The following is a 17,594-nucleotide window of genomic DNA, read 5'->3' as shown; positions in this document are numbered from 1 at the left end:
AACAATATACGTAAGGTATGCCCGTGCTCGCTCGCGCCACACATACACACACCATCCTGGTCCTCCCGATGGCCAGTCGGTGCCTGCCGGTGAGCGTGGAAGTGTGGTCTGCCGCAAGCGGATGGCAGGAGCGGGGCTGTCAGCATCAGCTTGTAGATTGTATTTTAAACTTGATGCGCTCTGAAGCTACGGGGCGGCCAAGGACAAAAAATACACATGCGTTAATCGCGTTAAAATAATTAGTGGCGTTATTTTTTTTGCGTTCACGCGTTAACTTCACAGCCCTAATAAAAACCTAATACTTTGCATAAAACTCAGAAAAAGTTTACTTAATTGAAGATAATATGTGTTCGGGAGTGACAATTCTTACACACCGATTTTCTAATTTTTATCAAACGTATGGGATATAGCTACTTGCCATTCTGTCAGGGTTGGGGAAAAATAGGACCCAAATGCAGATTGAGGAGGGAAGCGAGCTTAATTTACAAAAGCTGGAGTCGGGACCATGGCTACTGGGGCCAATTCTGGAGCCGGAACCATGGCTTTATTTACAAAAACTGAAAGAACATGAATCCATGAACAAGTACTGTAGCACGAGGTAGCATCCAAACAAAAGGTGACTGTGACCAACATGAAGGGAGACTTGAAAGACAAACAATGAACCAACACCGAACACAGGAAGAGACAAGACTAAATACAGGGAGGGGTAATCACGAGACGAGAAACAGCCGGGCAGGGAAGGAGAAACACAAGGGCAACAGGTGAACACAATCAGACACACCAGGGACACTAACGACATGGAGGAAAACACAGGGAGAAAAGAACAGCAAAACAAAACCCATTAGACACACAAAACTAAAACCGTGACATGACATAAGAATCGTGACACATTCAGCCATGAGGGACAGGGATGCAGTGTCACTGCCTTGTCAAAAGTGCAGGGGTGTGGCTAAAAACCAGGCTCAGCCATTGGACTAAAACCCCTTGTGTTTCGGTAGTGACATGAAAACTGGGGACATGATTTTTTGAGTATAGTTTTTTTATTAAAACATTTAACTCACAATAAATATAAATATTCCAACTTCTGTTTGAATGTAATCATAAAGTTCTTCTAAATACACCATTCAACAAAATAAAATAAAATGTTTTAAGTGTTATTTACAGAACATGAAATGTAGATGTCAGGGTTGGGGACAGCTACTTCCCAATAGAAAGTACCCTATAAATTATGTTTTTGTATATATTAAGCTTATCACTATATAATTGAATTCCTTATGTTTAAATAGACCATAACATATTCTTAGTAAATATCTATGTCTGAATATTAATTGTTTTGTTAAAAAAAAAATTGTTGTGGGACCGCACTTTGCATCAATTCGGTAGAATGCCCCATATCTTACTTCAGCGAGAATGTGGAAAACAAATGGAACATTTTCTGATAGGCAGTATCAGTGGGTGTTGTGGGTGGCACTTAGCACCATTGCTGCTGGCATAGTTATTGACAGTCCCCTGTAGAAAACAAAGAACATCTGCCACACTGGGACTGCAGCATTAGTCAGTAACTGAGTCACGATAAACAAATCATTGTATGTAAATCAAGTCTGTCCAATGAGCAGTGTCTGCCTAATAAGAGGAAGAAGAACAGAGCTCCTTCCACACATATTACTCCATAAATATCCTGCGCTCTCTCATATTGGCCTCATGTTAGTCACTGGCAGTCTGCCTGTTTACTGACATTTTGATTATATATTACTCAAGAGAGAATAAAAGCACTCACAATGTTCTTACTTGTGATGGTTTTGTCTCTGAGGGGAACCTCAGCACAAAGGATCTATTTGAACAACAGTGTGGTGCTTGAGTTGTCATGACAGTTAGGTTTACAGAGTTAGTATCATTGTTCCAGAACACAGACTTGTTCAATCTGTACCCACCAATGGGATCCAGTACAAGCCCCCAGAAGAATTTTTTTCATTGACATAGGCTTGGAAGGGGAAGTCCTTAAATCAGCAGATATTTTGTTTGCATAAATCAACTAGCTTGGATAAACTCTTGAATGGTCCTTATTAAAATCATTTGCGACCACATTTCATAAATGAGTTATTTTCCCTCTTTTCCCCATTTGGAGGCGGGCTTAAAGAAAGAATGCAAGTGCAAATGCTACATAGGTCCCAAATGCCGAAGTGTAATGTCTGTTTTTTTCTCTCTGTCTTTGTGTGTTTTCCTGCTAGTTTAGATTGTCTGTCCTGGACTTATTAGTTTCACATGAACGCCATTAGGTCTGCAACAACCTGACGTTCTATACACATGCAGTTTTTGTCAGTGTTTGTCCTTCTTGGGAAGTTCTGTTCAGCTTTGCAATGCCTTGCTTTGTCTGAAGAAGGCCTTTAAAAAAAAAAGTGGTTTCTGTAAGAATTTGTTCTCCTGCATCTGGATCCACCCTGCTCTGCTTATCGTGACACTAATAAGTAGGTTTACCAACTTTGAAAACATTTTAAATAGGATGGTGCACAGAGCCACGGCAGTGTTGTTGTGTGGTGCTGTTTTAAAAATAAATGTATTAAATTGGAAACGCAAAACAACTGTAACATAGCTTTATTATTATAAAGTATCATTGAGTAAGCTACTTTTATGAAAAGAGATCCCAACTTGGACTGTCAAAGTAAAAGTGTAAAGAGTATTCCATTTAGTATATAGCTTTTCCTTTTTGAAATCCTTATTCAAGCTTATGTGAAACACCTCAAAATACATTTTGACCTTTTAAGTAAAATAAAACCTGTGAAAATCACAATAGGGGTATAATGACTCACCAAATCTAGACATGTATTTCTCATGGATATTTTTAGATTTTCTTGACTGACTAAAGCAGTACTTTTTATTTTTTTGTTATTAAATACTGACATATACATTATTGGTTGTAATAAGTCATTTAATAATCCCAATTAATAGTTTTGAATACCTGGGATTACATTGATTGGCAAACATGTGTTCTTTGTTTAAGATGGGGCCCTCTGCTTATTCCATGTGAATACAATTTACATTTAAATACAATTCATATTCATTCTCACATTTTTGCTATGTATGACGATTAAATCCATCAAGTTTGGTATGGAAGCCCCTAGAATTTGTTTTTTTGTTGGACCTTGAGTTAAGATGATCTTGTCAAACTAATCATTGCTGTTATATTTCAGCTTATAAAACATATTTATGTTAAATAAGATTATAATGTGTCATTTAAATCAGAATAAGAGAGTTATGGAAGCATCATCTATAATAGATAACAGAGAGAGGCTGATGGATGCCGCCTCTATCCTGCAAATATTAATGATTAACATTCGGTATAATCCCCTGAGAGCAGAGCAACACTATATATGCATATTAATTATATTGTTTCTAAAGTAATTTCATTTATGGTGCCATACATTATTGCTCGCTGTCTTTACCTCCAACAGAGGAGCTGTGTTTCTTACATTTAGATTGCACTATTTATAATGCAAAACCATTAATGCACAAACAATTAGAGATACATTAAAATAGCAGAGCCCAGGGCACAACAACAGAATAATGATTTGTCTCCTTTCAGACGACTAATCTTTATGTGCGTCCCTCATCTTGACATGAATATATTTATAATAACAACTCTAACCTAAAACGTAAGGCTTTCTATTCTATTGAGCACATTTGTCTGTCAATGCTTATTGAAGCACGGCTATTTAAGAACTATTTATGGCACTGATAGCTGTACAAAAACCTTTCTAACTTGTATGTTGATGGAAGGCAGGGAAAGCTTTCATTACTGTTAATATAAAGTAACCAAGCTGGTGTCAATGGTGACGACACGCAGTAGCTGGTAGGCAAAACACAGGCAGCACCAACCAAAATCCTATTAAAAAATGGTTGGCCCACAAGCAAAGACAAGACAAGCACTTTAACCATGTAGTCATCTCGTGTGGTAGTTGGGAGCACAAGTAGAAGGTAAAGGAGTAGCAGACTACCGTTTAACAGATTCCCTCATAAAAACACAGAATCCCTGTCGTTAGCGTAACGTGCTTTACCAAGCTGTTCATGTCGTGAAGGCTACTGACAACGTTATTTTCACTTCACTTGATAAACTGACTTTATATAACATACACTACTCTTCTGTTGTTATTACCTCAGACTTTATGGTTATTACAGACTTGTGAACTAACTACAGACACTTGTCTCATTAATGGACTTACCGCAGTGCTCCGCAGGATTTAATTAGCGGTCTGCCACTAGTTAAGTACAGTACAGTAGGGAAAACACTGGAATAGATACTTGGCCTTAATTTGGCATTTAGCAAAAATATATTTTGTGTCCTGGGGGTTGCTGTGTGCCTGTCGGGTGTACAATTAAACAAATGCTTTTGTCAGTGTTATTGAGTCAAGTTGGTAACGCGTTAGCTAGCTAACGTTGCCTAGAAAGCAGGGCATTTATTTATGTAATGACTGGCTTTAATTACGTTTAACATTAGTAATATCTACAGGCTAAAATGTATTTGGACTGTTCGCCAAAACTTTGTTTACAAAAAACTGGTTACTCCTTTAGTAAAGTGGACAGGCCCGGACTGGCCATCGGGAGAACCGGGAGGTTTCCCGATGGCTTGGCCTGTTAAGTGGCCTGCTGGCCTGAGGATTTTTTTCTTTATGTATGTATTGTGAATGCAACGCTGCGCAAATGTGGGTCTGACTCTGCCACTTTCATACAGATCATACACTAATGCCCTCGATTGGAGTCCTCTCCTGTCAGACTGAGAGACTGGTAATTTAGTTTCCTATCTATTTGAGCATGTTTTAAGTGGGGGGTGGACCTCACCTCCTCTAGGGGGGTCCGGGGGCATGCTCCCCTGGGAAGATTTTTTTTTTAAATATTGAAGTTAAAATCATCAATCTGCTGCACTTTGAGAGCAACATTAAGAGATCTATGGAAACATCTCTCAACATCCATATGAAACAGAACTGGAAGCAGATTTTCTTTTTCTTTATGGATATTTTACAAATCACTCCCCTTTTAAACTGTATTCTTGTTTATTGATAACAACTTTTTTTTACTGTCATATAGTATTGTATACTATAAGAGAATAGATAAAAATCTATTCTCTTATTTTTGTATAACTATAATGATCATATAACTATAATGATCATATAAAGGTGGGCCTTTACCTCACTAAGCTGAGGTCATCAGAGCCGCTCAGTCTTTCAGGAGAGAGCTCTCTAAAGCTCTCCCCCCCCGCGGCCGCTTACACAGTAAATTCCAATGGTAATAAAAGCTGTATACGTTTTTTAGGAGTTTAATTTATTTTAAATTAACACAAATACAACATTTAAAACCTATAATTGCACACTAAAACCATTATTTCAAAAAAGAACTATTTCACATAAACCTCTGGTTTTTACTGGGGCTGGGGCGGTTCAACTTGGTTTTGGGGGGGGGGTTTGCACCATAGTTTATGGGCGCTGTACGCAATATAGGCATAGTTCTGTTAGTATAAGATAATAAGATGTACTTTGTTGATCCAAAATCTGGAAATTGTGTTGTTAAGAAATATTTATTTATTTTTGGCGCCCCCATTGATTGATGCGCCCTTAGCATTCGCCTATACTGCTATGCCAAGGGCCGGCCCTGCATATGGGTGTAGTCTCTTTATTTCCCCCTGAAAATGCACCAAATTGATGCATTTAAGTCCAACATTTCGATCATCAATAACTCATGAACATAACGTTGTAAAAATACAAACAACATGACTTTACAATCATAGCAAGGTAGACAACGAGCTACAGAGTCGTTTTTATCAGAACAGTTTGATACGTGCCGTCATCCGAGCTAAACATCAAGAATTGGTCACAATCTGCAGCTTGAGGAGGGAGAGGAGTGCTTAGGGACCGTCTACAAACTGCAACGGGATTTTGCGATATCTCGCAAAACTTATATATATATATTTTTTCAAATAATCTTTTTTTTCTTCTCCATGTCCCCTAGGGGGCTCCGTACTATGGGCAGAAATGCTGTAAATATTGACAAATAAATCCAGGAAAATTGCACAAAAGAAAACTGGTAGTGGCCTGGCTGGGTGTATAATTCCCGGCCTGACTTATTGTCCCAGTCCGGCCCTGAAAGTGGATACAGTCATTTATGTAAATCTTATATTATAGATGAGTAAATCATGCACATCTCAGTGTACTCATAATAACCCCAGTACCATTTTAGTTGTGTGTCTTTTGGCCTCAGGAAAATCAGCGGACTTGTTTGCATTTTTCTATTTGACTTTTCACGATGAGTTTATAAGAGGTTGTGAACATTATGCAGTTGTTTTTTTTGCATTAAACTTTTGAATCCCCTTATTTCTAGTCTCCTTGGTAAGACTCTCATAAATTCGTATTTTACTAATCTTTAGGGGACACCTCATTTACTGCAGTACTTTCCCAGCAGTTACCAAACACATTGTGGGTGCATGGAGACATACAATCTGGGTGAAAGTCATATCGTTTCGAAAAAAGAATTAACACACTTCAACTATTTTTCAGGAGTATGATTTAATGCAGTATTTATGTTACGTAAAATCTTATCAGAATGTGTTTTTTCTGTCATTCAGACCAATTCTGCTACATTAATTGTCACTTACATAGTCTGGCTTTGGGTTATCTTCAGCCTCCTCATCATCATCATCATCATCATCATCAATCGCTTCACTTCTCATATCTGGATACAATAGGGAACAGAGCAGCCAATGTCAGCGTTCGGTTTTATGGCTGTGATTGGTTGTTTTATTGATTTACTTTTTCCAACCAATCATGTCAAACTTAGTAGCACATGTATTGCTGCTCTGATTAGAGGCAATTCTGTAAACATGTTTTACATTTGACAGTTTTTACATCTGCAAACCAGTAACATTACATAACCACCAATTTGAAAAAGGGAATTCAGATGGTAAGAATCAAAGCCAAAGACATAGAATAATTTCAAGCTGGGGAAAGATGTCTTGAAAATGTAAAATCATTGTTCCACTGTATGCCACTAGGAATATGGACAACACTACATTAAAATACATGTTAGTAAAAATACAAATACAAAAGGATAAACTTTAGCAATATTACCTACAACTATTCAAAAAGGACAATACTGCATTCAACATTGTATTCATTATGTTTTTTGTCGTTATTTTACAAATCCACAAATGATGTGAGTAGCTGCTCTCATAGTGACGCTGTACCTGCTTCTGGTTCTATGTCAGGCACAGTGTGTGCTCTCCCAGGCAGGGGGAAGGTGTATGCAGACTGATCTGAAGTCAGTGGTAGAGGAGTTGTAGGAAGACACTTCCTCATGAGCTGCAAAGACGGCTCCACCAGAGACTCTAGACCTTTACTCAGCAAACATGACTGCAGAGAAGCAAACACGGATGAAAACTCAGGTAATATAGTGATTTATAGAAAGTCAATGGAATGTTCTAACAGCAAAAAACTGCATGCATTTGTGCTGTGAGATCTAACCACACTTTACACATTTGATGTGGTTGTCCAGCTTTAAAAGCTCTCTGTCCGTTGCGTGTTGCATTGTGGAACAGTAAAGCCAAAAATAAGAGTATTATTGTCTGATGGATTTTAAAAAGACTACATGTTCTATCTCACACAGGCTCCGCCTTCTACTGGACTCTATGGGTACCACTCTCATCAATGATACGTGAGCGTTCACACACTGAAGTTGTATAAACGTAGCCGGCCAATCAGGGCGAGCCTACCTGAATGTGCGCGCATATAAGGCAGCTACACCTCCTGACTGTCATCCTTTTCTCTTCAGCGAGCAGGACAACACCTGACAGAGAAAAGTAAAACGTTTGAAAGAAGAAGAAAGAAGTTATCATACCTTCATGAAGTCGCCACTTCTAAAGACTCGGGCCTGTCCTTCGTGCCCTGGCTTAATAGCGGGCGCCGATCCCAACCACCTCTGCTTCGAGTGTTTGGGGGACCAGGATATGGTGCCATTCACTTTCCCCTGGTGATGACCATGGCGGAGGAGCGTGTAGGGCTACCGCTCCCCAACCACTGCCGCGGAAACCGGTGAGCCGCCTCCGCCAGGGGTTCTACAGTCCGCCCGGCGCAGCCAGCCTTCATTTCGCCCCCGTTGCCAGATATGTGGCAGTGTGTGGAGTAGGGATGTGCATCTCCATCACTGAGGCCGATGCGATGCATACGTTGCCACGATACATTAACGATACATTCGAAAGACCAGACGATTCAGCCCTGTTTCGATATAGTTCGACACGATTTGATTCAACATTATGCGATACGATGCGATTCAACACGATGCAAAATAATGATACAATTCAATATGGTACGATTTTTGTTTTATTCCTTATATGCAGCAAATCATAAATTAACAAAAAAGTGCTTTACATATTTGGTTCTCTCTACTAGTACTGCACATCCCTTTATGCTGTTTCTTTTTTTACCTTAAAAAACTCTCCAGAGTACAGTACAATTGTATAACACCTCACAGTTAAACAATTTAAGGATGCATTGCCTAATGATTAACAATGTGCAAATAACAACTAGTGCAATGCCCATACAACTGCCAGCCTGATGTGCTTAACACTCATCCATAGGCTAACTCACCAGTGAGCAGAAAGCAGTGGTGTGGTTTCTATATGAACAATAAAGAATACAAATAACCTTTCACAAACAGGTTTAACTGCTTACAATTGTAAGGAAGACATTTAAACTATTATTGGCAGTCACAGGCTGCTGTAAACTAAACATCACTCTCTCTGACATAACACCTCACTGAGTGATTTAACTCATACGTCTAACTTTCAGGTTTTTCTTTTCAGCCGCAGACCCCATGTCGCCCCTTTATGTGCGTCGCTAAGTTCCTCGTACTACTTTAAAACGGCACGGCATCGTTTACAATTTGCGAGGGATTTTTCAGTGTTGCCTAGGGGTTTCACCAACTAATCGACTAGTCGACTACCTTTACCACTAGTCGGCGCTGTAGGCCCTAGTCGACTAGTCGTGGAAAAAATGGAGGTAAACGAGGTGCTGCAAAGTGCTACAAAACACGTCCGACATTCTTATGTATGGCAGTACTTCAACGAAGATGTAACCAACTCCACAGTGAAGTGTCAGTTGTGTACAGCTGTACTGAAGTACAATACAAATGCATCTGCTATGCGCAACCATCTGAAGATGAAACACCCGCTGCCGACAGCTAGCACTAGCAGTAATGCTAGCACCAGTGAGCAACGGACCGGCGTCAGCACTGAACAGAGGCAAACGAACAGCAAGAAAACACGGGTCAACAGTGATGCGGATGATGAGCTACGGGATTACTGCCAGCGGACACCGCATATCCCCACAATGGATAATCCACTGGAGTGGTGGGCAGAAAACGTGCACCGCTTCCCCCGCTTTCGAGGAGCTACCTGGCTATTCCAGCCACAAGCACCCCGAGTGAGAGGGTTTTTTCCCTGGCGGGCAACACTGTCACCCGAAAGCAGTCAAGCCTCCTTCCCTCACATGTCGATGCGTTGGTGTTCAAACCAAAAATATGGAAAGGTGGACGTTATCGTGGAGGACAGCGAATAAAGTGTTGCGCAATGTGCTGTTGCGCACTGGATTTACGTGGCATTTATGTAAACAAGAGTTTTTTGCTGTTGATTTTGGTGAGTCCAGTGTTTGTTATTTACTCAGCCATGTAACACAAATTAAAATGCAGTGTTTAATGTTACTGTATGAGTTCCAATAGAAAATACAGTTGTAAACCTCTCTTTGTGTGTCTCTATTATGATGTAACGACTAGTCGACTACTACTTTGAAAAACTAGTCGACTAGTAAATATTGGTAGTTGTGAAACCCCTAGTGTTGCCAAACGTTTGATTTGTAGGTATTTTTCGTTGCGCTGTGTTTCTCTTTCTCTTCGACTTCCATGTGTGTTGATAACTGAGACTCTCGGCCTCCGTAGTGCGAAGCAAAGATCAAAGTGCAGAGTGCTGACAGGATTTTATATTCATGAATCATTTTTTTACTGATGCAAAGACGCTTCAATCGATGCATCGCGAGTTCAACCCAAACTTTAGCCGATGTGCACTCTTTCAACCGGTGCACTCGCATCTTGAATGTTTATGCCGGTGCACCGATGCGAATCGGTGAATCTTAACATCCCTAGTGTGGAGGCGTTGTGGCGACAGCCACTGAAGGCGAGATAGCCTACGAGTACAACAGACTACTGTTCGGCTACTCCCTGTCCCCAAGCACGTTCAGCAAATGTGTGACCACAGCACTTCAGCCGCTTTGCGACCATGGCATGAGGGTTTTATTTGATCTCAACGACCTCATATTCATGGGCAGGTCCAGGGAATGGGCAGATGTTCCACACAGCCCAATTTATCTTACACCTAACCAAGTTGGGGGTTTGCGGTCAATTGAAAGAATAGCAGTCCCATGCCTCACCAGGAGGTGGGGTATCTGGGGATTTTGCTCAATGCAGCCCCCATCAAGAGCGAGGGGTATGCCCCCATCAAGAGCGAGGTGTATGCCCCATCGGGAAGGAGGGCAGGCTACGTGCCACTCTGTTAGAGGACAGACAGACGTGGTGCGAGGAAGGGAGTCTAGAGCCTCTGTCCGGTACATTGGGCTCTATTCTATTCTAGTTATAGTTACTGGCGGACAAGGGGCTTGCTCATGCCACAGTCAAGGTGTATGTAGCAGCCATCTCGTCCTATCATGTGGGATTTGGCGGAAGACCAGTCTTTAGCCAATCGCTTATGAAGCGTTTTTTTGCAGGGGATCAGGAGACGGCGCCCAGTGGTGCATGTCTCCACCCCGCAATGGGAACTGCCATAAAAGAATGGTGCTCGAGGCTTTGGTTACTGAACCGTTGAGCCTCTGGAGCCCTCCTCCATGTAGGCACTATCATTAAGAGAGAGAGAAGCAAAAAGAAACAGCTTTGCTGCTTGCTTTGACTTCTGCCGAGAGTATGCGAATTGACCGCTCTATCGGTGCACCCGAGTTGCCTTCTGGTTTGTGGTCACCGTAGCGGGGCGACACTCAGACCGAACCCTTCCTCGGTCCCCAAGAACCTAAGGAGTTCTTCCAGGTCGAGGCTTATACAGCTAGACGGCTTTAGTCGTCCACCTATGCACGGCGGCGTCTTGGTCTACGCCAGGCCCGTTCATGAGGTAAGTATCTCTTAGACATGTCTGGCTCCTTTTTCATCGTTGGTGCTTACTGGGGCAACACAGGACTGGTGAAAGGAGGAGAGCTGTGGGTGAGTAAGTTGTATCCAACCCCCTTGGACATAATGCACTTACGTTGTCCGATGCTCCTTAGGGACCTGGGAAACGTGGTTCGCAGTAAGCCCCATACTGGTCTGGAGAGCCTTCCTCACTACGGTCCATGCACACTCTACACGAGGTAAGCGTGTGTGAGTGTGGGGGACATGGTGCACTTACGTTCTCCCCATCCTCCTTAGGGACCTGAGTAACGTATTGCACAGTGTATAGTCACTTGCGCTGGCACCTGCAGCGTGGAGCTATGGGCTTATTCAGACCAATTACGGTACGTCTACACTACAGGCATCAAAAAATGCTTTCAACGCTTCGCCCATTCACTTGAATGGGGTGACGTAGAAGATTTTTAATCTTCGCCGAACTGCATTGTGGGGAGCATGGCATGGCTTTGCAAGCATCACGAGCATCTATCGGCATCAGCCAATCAAATTCCGTTTATGCAAATCCCGCCAGTGCAAGCTCAGCCAATCAAACCGCGTGCAAGCTGGGAGAGCCAGACCGCAGTTCATTTCCTCATATTCCAAACGAGATATTACGGTAGCAAATCACCCGGTTCTTTACGACTGGAACTATTTACCGGGATACAAACCGGAGGAACCAGGCATGGAGGGAGGTGGCAGAGACAGTGGGTGAAACTGATAGTTTTTTCGCCTGTTTGGAGAGTTTATATCCAGTTTACTTCGTTTTAACATTGCTATTGCTTTGTATGTCGGGGGCGGGAGATTCATGTGATTGGTTGCTCGCAAAAAATCGCCAAGCTTCAGACACGCCCAGCTTCAAGATTTTTTCATGCCTGTAGTGTAGACGGGCCGTTAGGCTCTACCCAGCCAAGTAAGCTGCAGCCCCGACTTCTCCACGGTCACAACCGGATGATAGGAAGTTGGGGTGCGGTAGCTGTGTGGTGGGTTGATGTTGTAGGGCGACAGGGCGTTTATCCATCGGGGCTCCACCCACTGTACCCATAGAGTCCAGTGGAAGGCGGAGCCGGTGTGAGATAGAACGTGGGGTTTCGTATTGTAACCCTAGTTCTATAAGCACAGGTGGAGCCCTCTACCTAGGGGCCCTGTTTTTCCTATGCCACTTACTGAAGACGGTGTAGGATGACAGTCAGGAGGTTTAGCTGCCTTATATGCGTGCATATTCAGGTAGGCTTGCCCTGATTGGCCGGCTACATGTATACAACTTCAGTGTGTGAACGCTCGCATATCATTGATGAGAGTAGTACCCATAGAGTCCAGTAGAGGGCTCCGCCTGTGCTTATAGAACTAGGGTTACAATACGTAACCCCCCGCTATATCCCAGCATCACAGACTCTAAATAAATATACTATAAGACTTTGAACTTTACCTGCGTAGATTCGTAGAGCACTCTGATGCCTCCATGCAACATGAAAGCCTGTCTGCCTGCAGTACTGTTAGTGACCTTATGGAGGCAGCGCAGCAGGGAGTGGCGGATAGGAATGGCATCATGTTGAGCTCCGTTGCTGTGCCAGTCCTCGTAGAGCCGCAGGAGGCCAAAGATGTAACCCTTAGATACCACCCAGCACACATTAGCCTCTGTGAGAGAGACACAGACACAGAGGAGGGAGAGAAAAGCATCAGTAGCTACTAGTCTACCGGTGAGAACTACTTCAAAAGTGGCTGATTGGACACAAATCTACCTTAGTAATAATTATAGGCTGATTTACAGACACACATTTCTGAATGTAAGTCAATAAGGAAAGTATTTTTGGGCCAAAATGAGGACACAGACTGCCACCACCACTACGAAAACGTGCGTCAATGCCCAGCTCACTTCCTGGGGATTTGGCTTCACTTGGGTCGGCTGAAGACTACAGTTTTGTATACTAATTTCAAGGAGTGGAGTCAAAAAGCAGAGAGCCCTTTGTAGCTGCCGCTCATCTCTGCTGGTATTACATTATGGTCAAGTTGTATTGTGGGTAATGTAGGCTCCAAGTTATGACAAGCAAGAAGGTGTTGAACAAATAGATGATATCTCTGGTTCTGGTGCATCTGGTTTTTTTTATGTAAATCAAACGTGGATCAGGCAATATAACAGGAGTGCAGTGCTAAATTTGGGTAGCAGAAAATGAGCATAGTCATGCTAACGCGAGAATAGTCATGCTTTCTAAGGATACATATAAACACCCTTTTAATAAAGACATTATTTAGTCTAGAAACGTTTTTAGAACAACTTCAACAACTTTGCAAAAATAAGGGCTGTACATGCTGCTTCAAAAAACGTTAAGGCTTTTCAAAACTGAATATGAAAGCTTATTTTCATTCTTCATAAAATTTCCAGCTATAGTCCTTTTCTCTACAACACTAGAGTGTATTACTTAATACAGTTTGTGGGAAACTGTAACCTAAATATTAGTCGCCAGGAAGGAAAATCTTTCTACAAATATGACTTGATATCAGCGTAATTGTTGCCTTTATGTTCATTCCAAACATTGCATTATAGATCAAAGTGGAACACTGAGAGCAGGCTCATTTCGATGTTCTAGTTTATAAGCGAACGCAGTCCCCTTGATGTTCTCTGCAAATTGGCACTTTGACATGCAGTGCCTAGGATATTGCATAAATCATGAAAAGCTCAGAGCCCTATGGATTAGGGACTCTCTAAACTGTCACCATACAGAATGTATCCAAGGGGATGAGAAAAACTGTGGATAGAACAAGAAGAGCTAAAGTTATGACGGGATAGACAATGTTTGCTGACTCACAATCACTTCTCTGTGGATGCTCTGCTACAGTAAGCGCTCTTATTCACATGAATTGAAGAGTAGTTGCCGGTAGACACAGTACAAGCACCAGGTACTCTGATGAGATAGAACCAATGAAAGGTTGTTGTATATTATTGTACGTTTATCATAGCCTGTGCCATAGAGCTCCACCAATATACACACACACACTCGCGAGCTTCCCCCAGACCAGTAATCCAAACCAAAATATCTTCCCTCCGTAGTATTTTGATCATTTGCTCATGCTAATAATCAATCAGATCGATGGATTCCAGAGAAGAGGAAACTTTAAAGGCCTTTTTCTCAAAATGATGACCTGGTGACAGTCATTATATAATGTGACATATTTTGCTTAATATTTGGAGTACAAAAACAATCCTGATATTATTAGAAAGCTAGGAATGTCCTCTTTCCAACAGTGTATACAACTCCAAATGTGTCAATGCGAAGGATTTCGATGGAGCAGGTCACATATGGCTAAACTGGTACACCCTGACCAAACTGGGTTCATTCCAAACAGACATTCATTTCATAACCTCAGACGCCTCTTCAATATTATGTACTCTTCCATAAAGCTGGAAGGGGATTTGTTTAACCTAAGTTTGGATGCGGAAAAGGCCTTTGACTGTGTGGAATGGTCCTACTTATATAAAGTTCTAGAATTTTTTTAATTTGGAACAGGATTCATCTTGTGGGTTAAGTTGCTTTACACCAATCCAAATGCAAGAATCCTCACTAACCGGACTATCTCAGAACCATTTAACCTGCAAAGGGGAACAAGGCAGGGACGTGCACTTAGTCCTCTACTGTTTGCTCTTGCATTAGAGCCCTGGGCCGAAACAATCCGAGCCAACACAGAGATTCATACAGACTACCCTACAAATAAAATGTCACTATACGCGGACAATATTTTGATGTTTATAACGGAACCACAGTCTTCGGTTTCTATTTTATTAGAATTTAAATGTTGAAGTTAAATGCATCTATCTGGTGCATTTTGAGAGCAAAGTTAGGGACTAAATCTATGGACACACACATCTCTAAACAACACCCATGTGAAACAGCACTGTTTAAAACAGACCTACTTTTTCTTTATGCATATTTTACAAATCACTCCCCTTTTAAACTGTATTTTTGTTTTACTGTCCTATAGTATGAGTTGGAATTATTTCATATACCTGTTATTCTCTTGTTTTTTTATGATGATCATATAAAAGGTGTGCCTTGGAAATACTTGTTTACATGAGATAACTTAGACTAAAGTCAACGATCTAAACTCTCAGAGGGTCCTTTACCTCCCTGAGCTGACGTCATAAGATTTTGTCTGACAGGAGAGAGCTCTCCTCCTCCTTGTTGGAGAGACAACTCCTTATGTACGTTAGCGCTCTCTCATTCACTCTCTCTCGCTCACACAAAATGTGCTCGTCGTGCCACACACACAGCCGAGCTATGACACACAAAGACCCAGAATAACTTTTAATGCTGTATCCTATTCTTTTCTATGGCTTTATTGTATGATATGGGCTTACAACTAAAGACACAGATACGCAAAAAACGCAGCATGTGTACAGCTCATGTGTACAGCTCTTAGAATCTGCCTTGGTACGAAGTAGCAGTGAAAACATGGTACGGAATTTCATTGATTTGGGCATTCTCCATAGACTGTATGGCATTCGCACAATAAGCAAGTGGAATGGATTTGATAATGAAGCACTGACACAGCGCTCTACAAAGAGCGGCGAGTGGATAGACCGATGCACGGACTTTCCACATGGTGTGGGGGGGTCTAAACTAATCATTTTAAAAGGTGGGGGGGACTTGTCCCACCTTCATATAATGGCTACGACGCCCATGCTATAAAGACACAAGCTTGCTAGAGAGTATTCCATTCAAATTGGCTTCGGAAAAATGCACCTATTTAGGAATAGAGATCACAAAAAAAATTGAATCGCTATTTGACGCAAACTTTGTGGCCATTCTAGATCAATTTAAGACAAAAATAGAGTTTTGGAAAACACTGCCAATTTCCTTACTAAGTAGGATCAACGCAGTGAAGATGATCTTTCTCCCTCAGCTGTTATACCTCTTTCAGAACTTACTTTTATATCTTACTAAAGCCTTTTTCACAAAACTAGACTCGATAATTCTCCCCTTTATTTGGAACTATAAGTCCCATAGGATTAAGCAAGGTCACTTGTGCAAGACTAAGACGAAAGGGGGGCTAGCTCTGCCAGACTTTATGCGCTATTATTGGGCGGCAAATATTCGTTGTGTCTCCTACTGGTTAGACGAGACAGTTGTACTCACAGACTGGCTTGACTTGGAACGAGAAGACTGCATACCCTCCTCTCTTGGTGCCATAGTTATGTCTCCCGTGCGTCTTAAAAAGTCATACCATAATAATAACCCGATTATTCATAATACCATTCAGATTTGGAGACAAATGACAAAACAGCTTAAACTTAGGGCCCTGTCCTTCAATGTTCCCCTATCATCAAACCCATCGTTTACCCCTTCAACTATGGATGGAACCTTTGACAGATGGAGAGAGTTAGGAATGGGTAGTGTTGGCGATTTATACATCATTCCAGCAGCTTCAGGAAAAGTATGGGCTGGCTAGGGCGGATTTCTTTAGATATCTCCAGGTTAGGCATTTTGTGAGGACCCACCTACATGACTTTGAGACTGCAATACCTGACAAGCTCGACCACTGTATGAGAGACTGTTTAGCAGAGAGACATACAGTGTCATTTATATATGACGTACTACAAGACTATGGACAAGTTGATACAAAATGTATAAAAAAACACTGGGAAAAAGAGTTTAAGGAAATAGCAGAGGACACCAGGGACAAGGCCTTGAACTATATGAGTATATGTTCCCTTAGTGCCAGGCACTGCCACGTACAGTTCAACATCTTACATAGGATGCACTACTCTAAATTAAAACTCCATAGAATCTTTCCCGAAGTGTCACCAATCTGTGAGAAATGTGAACAATCAGAGGCAGACTTACTTCATAGCTATGTGCTATGCCCTAAACTACAGAACTTTTGGGTCGCAATATTCTCATTCTTTTCAAAGGCATTTAAAGTCCAACTACAACAAGATCCAGTGTTGGTGATACTGGGCACATCTGAACAATGTAACACACTTCAAAATGCACAACTTCATGTTCATGTCCTATTGTTCTCCTGTGTGCAAAGAAATGTATTCTCCTGTTATTGAAATCAAAGAATGTGCCCAGTTTTAAAGCTTGGATGACGGCATTGACTGATAATCTGCATTTAAAAATAATTCGATATTGTCAGGGTTAGGGAAAAATAGGACCCAAATGCAGAATGAGGAGGGAAGCAGGTTTCAAAATAGAACAAAAGGCGAGCTTTATTCACAAAAGCTGAAAAACAAGAATCCATTAACAGGTTCAAGGCACGAGGTAGCATCCAAACAAAAAGGGACTGTAACCAACATGAAGGGAGAAATGAACGACAAATAATGAACCAACACTGAACACAAGAAGAGACAAGACTAAATACAGGGAGGGGTAATCACG

The 17,594-nt window shown here is 41.6% G+C and overlaps 1 protein-coding gene and 1 long non-coding RNA gene across 5 annotated transcripts in view; one reads left to right on the top strand and one right to left on the bottom strand.

Moving 5' to 3' along the window:
- Positions 1-17,594, bottom strand: part of agbl1 (AGBL carboxypeptidase 1) — a 181,334-nt gene that overhangs the window by 80,412 nt on the left and 83,328 nt on the right. For all 4 annotated transcript variants that reach the window (XM_079684749.1, XM_079684750.1, XM_079684751.1 and 1 more), the window contains 3 exons: positions 12,647-12,855; positions 7,229-7,394; positions 6,641-6,717 (listed from right to left, as the gene is read on the bottom strand). In XM_079684749.1, coding sequence (XP_079540875.1) covers positions 6,641-6,717; positions 7,229-7,394; positions 12,647-12,855 — 452 coding nt within the window. The remainder of the gene's footprint in view (positions 1-6,640; positions 6,718-7,228; positions 7,395-12,646; positions 12,856-17,594) is intronic.
- LOC307041399 overlaps positions 8,967-17,594 on the top strand; it is a 91,281-nt gene continuing 82,653 nt past the window's right edge. The window contains exon 1 of the long non-coding RNA XR_013808744.1: positions 8,967-9,566. This is a non-coding gene — a long non-coding RNA (uncharacterized lncRNA). The remainder of the gene's footprint in view (positions 9,567-17,594) is intronic.

This window comes from Notothenia rossii (assembly GCF_949606895.1).
Source record: "Notothenia rossii genome assembly, chromosome: 5".
NCBI lineage: Eukaryota > Metazoa > Chordata > Actinopteri > Perciformes > Nototheniidae > Notothenia > Notothenia rossii.
This window is presented reverse-complemented; position numbering and strand designations above follow the sequence as displayed.